The sequence below is a fragment of the Arvicola amphibius genome, chromosome 6 (genome assembly GCF_903992535.2).
Source record: "Arvicola amphibius chromosome 6, mArvAmp1.2, whole genome shotgun sequence".
In the NCBI taxonomy this organism is placed as follows: domain Eukaryota; kingdom Metazoa; phylum Chordata; class Mammalia; order Rodentia; family Cricetidae; genus Arvicola; species Arvicola amphibius.
In genome coordinates, this window is record NC_052052.2 from 27,686,068 (window position 1) to 27,688,422 (window position 2,355).

Consider the following 2,355-nt stretch of genomic DNA (forward strand, 5'->3'; position numbering starts at 1 on the left):
GGACCCCAGGAACCTAGAGGCTCCACGAATAAATAAAAACCGCAAAAAAAGAAAAAAAAAAAAAAAACAAGCCCGGAGAAAGGGTGAGGGGCTGGGGCGAGAGAAGAGGCGCGGAGAGAATAAAGTGACAGTCCCCCACCCGTGACCTGCAGGCTACAGGGAGTCCGCGCCCGGGCGAGCTGCGGGGGACTCTCCTCTCTCTTCGTCCTTTCTCCCGGGAATCCCTAACCCCGCACCGCGTTACCTTTCGCTGTGGGGAGGCCGCTGCCGGGATCCGGCCCCGAACAGCCCGGGGGCAGGGGCAGGGGTCGTCGAGGGTTTGGGGATAGGGAGCAGGCAGTGGGCAGAGGGCGCCCAGAGTGAGTTGGCGCATTCCGGATCTTCGCTGCTCTCTCCCGGGACTCGGGCGACACAGCCTCTCGGCCGCCCTTCGCCGCTCGCCAGAGAGGGGTTCGGTCCGGGGTTGTTTGGTTTTGTTTAAAAGTTTCTGGGTTTTTTTTCCGTTTTGTAAAATCCAAAGCAACCGAATAAAGAACAACAACAAAAAGAGTCCAGGCCGCGCGGGCTGATTGCGCGCCGGAGGCACCGCTGCGCCGGTGGGGAACCCAGCCCGCAGGGTCACTGCACTGAGCCAGGCAGTGTGTGGTGGTGGTGGTGGTGCAGCGCGGCCGGCGGCGGTGGCGGTGGCGCAGAGGGTGGCGACGCGCCGCCCCCGCCAGGCCCCAGCTCCCCAGGCGCGTAAACGTCGTCCATGGGCGGGTGGCCCGCGCCGGCCGCGGGGGTCATGCGCTTCTCCTTCTGCCGCCGGTTGCAGAACCAGACACGCACCACCTCCTTCTCCAGCTGTAGGCTGTCGGCCAGGCCGGTGATCTCGTGCGCAGAGGGCTTGGGACACTTGAGAAAGTGGCTCTCGAGCGCGCCTTTGACCCCCACCTCAATGGACGTGCGCTTCTTGCGCTTGCGGCCCTGCGCCGCGATCTTGTCCAGGTTGGTGGGACTGCCGCTGGACGAGTCGGTCTCCTCCAGCCACTTGTTGAGCAGCGGCTTGAGCTTGCACATGTTCTTGAAGCTCAGCTGCAGGGCCTCGAAGCGGCAGATGGTGGTCTGCGAGAACACGTTACCGTAGAGAGTGCCCAGCGCCAGCCCCACGTCGGCCTGGGTGAAGCCCAGCTTGATGCGACGTTGCTTGAACTGCTTGGCGAACTGCTCCAGGTCGTCGGAGCTGGGAGCATCCTCGTCCGAGTGTTCGCCCACCGACGAGCCACCGCCGCCCGCGCCTGGGTGCAGGTGCGCCGCCGCCGCGTGCAGGCCGCCCGCGTGTGCATGTCCGTGTGCGTGTCCGTGTGCGCCCAGGTGCGGCGGCGGCGACGGCTCCAGCTGTGCCTCGTGGCCGTCCTCGTGCAGCGCGTGGTGCAGGCCGGGTCCCGCGCCGCCACCTCCCGCCGCCAGCATCCCGGCCAGGCCGCCGCCGCCGCCACCGGGGTAGGCCGCCTGCGCGTACAGCCCGAGCGGCTGGGGTTGGTGGCCCCCACCGGCCCCGGGTGACGGCGACATGGCGGGGCCCAGGTGGTGCGCTGTGCCGCTCTGTGCCCATGCCGCGCCCGCGTGGGCCGCCCCTTGGTGCACCAAGCGGGCGTGGAAACCGCCGCCGCCGCCGCCGTCGTCGGCTCGGCCGGTGCCGCCACCGCCCGCCTTGCCGTGTTCCAGGTGCGGGCCGCCGGCCCAGTCACCGCCGCCTCCTCCTCCCGTGGGTAGCCACTGGGGGTGCGCTAGGCCCACGGGGTGGCCCGCGCCCGCGCCCAGCCACTCGTGGTGCATCAGCTTCTGCACTTCGCGGTACGCGGCCCCCGCGTGCAGCCGCTCGGCGGCCGCCGCCGCTGCCGCCGCTGCCGCGGCATCGGGATGCATGAGCGGCCCGGTGCCGCCGGCTCCGCCGCCGGGGCCCCGCGGCAGGTACTGCGCGGTGGTGGCCATGCCGCCCCGCGCCCTGCGCCGCGCCGCCGCCGCCGCCGCCTCGCTCCGTCTGCGGGCCCCGCCGCCGCGCTCCGCCGGCTTAAAGCCGGGACCCTCCGGGCGCTCTTGAGCCCCACCCCTCCCGCCGCCCATTGGCTGCTCGCGGAGCCGCCTCCCGCCCCCCGGCCCCGGCCTCCGCCCCTCGTGCCCGCCCGCCGCCGGGGCCTGCAACCCAGAGCTCGCCATTGGGCCTTGCTCCCGGGGTCCCGCGCGCCGGCCGTGCTGATTGGCCGCTGGGGCTTCATTCATGAGCCCCCCCCACACCGTCCGCGTACACATTCACGCCCCGGGGGCGCGGCCGCCACGTGGGGAGTGGCGCGGGGGTGGCACCGGGACCGCACC

At 71.3% G+C, this 2,355-nt stretch overlaps 1 protein-coding gene across 1 annotated transcript; it reads right to left on the minus strand.

The window, feature by feature from the left end:
* Positions 1–618: 618 nt before the first annotated feature.
* On the minus strand, positions 619–1,974 carry Pou3f1 (POU class 3 homeobox 1). The gene has a single exon (XM_038335347.1). The coding sequence runs from the start codon at positions 1,972–1,974 to the stop codon at positions 619–621; it is 1,356 nt and encodes a 451-aa protein (XP_038191275.1).
* Positions 1,975–2,355: the final 381 nt, after the last annotated feature.

Coding starts and splice junctions, on each gene's coding strand:
- Pou3f1 (XM_038335347.1), bottom strand. CDS start 1,974: ATGGCCACCACCGCGCAGTACCTGCCGCGGGGCCCCGGCGGCGGAGCC.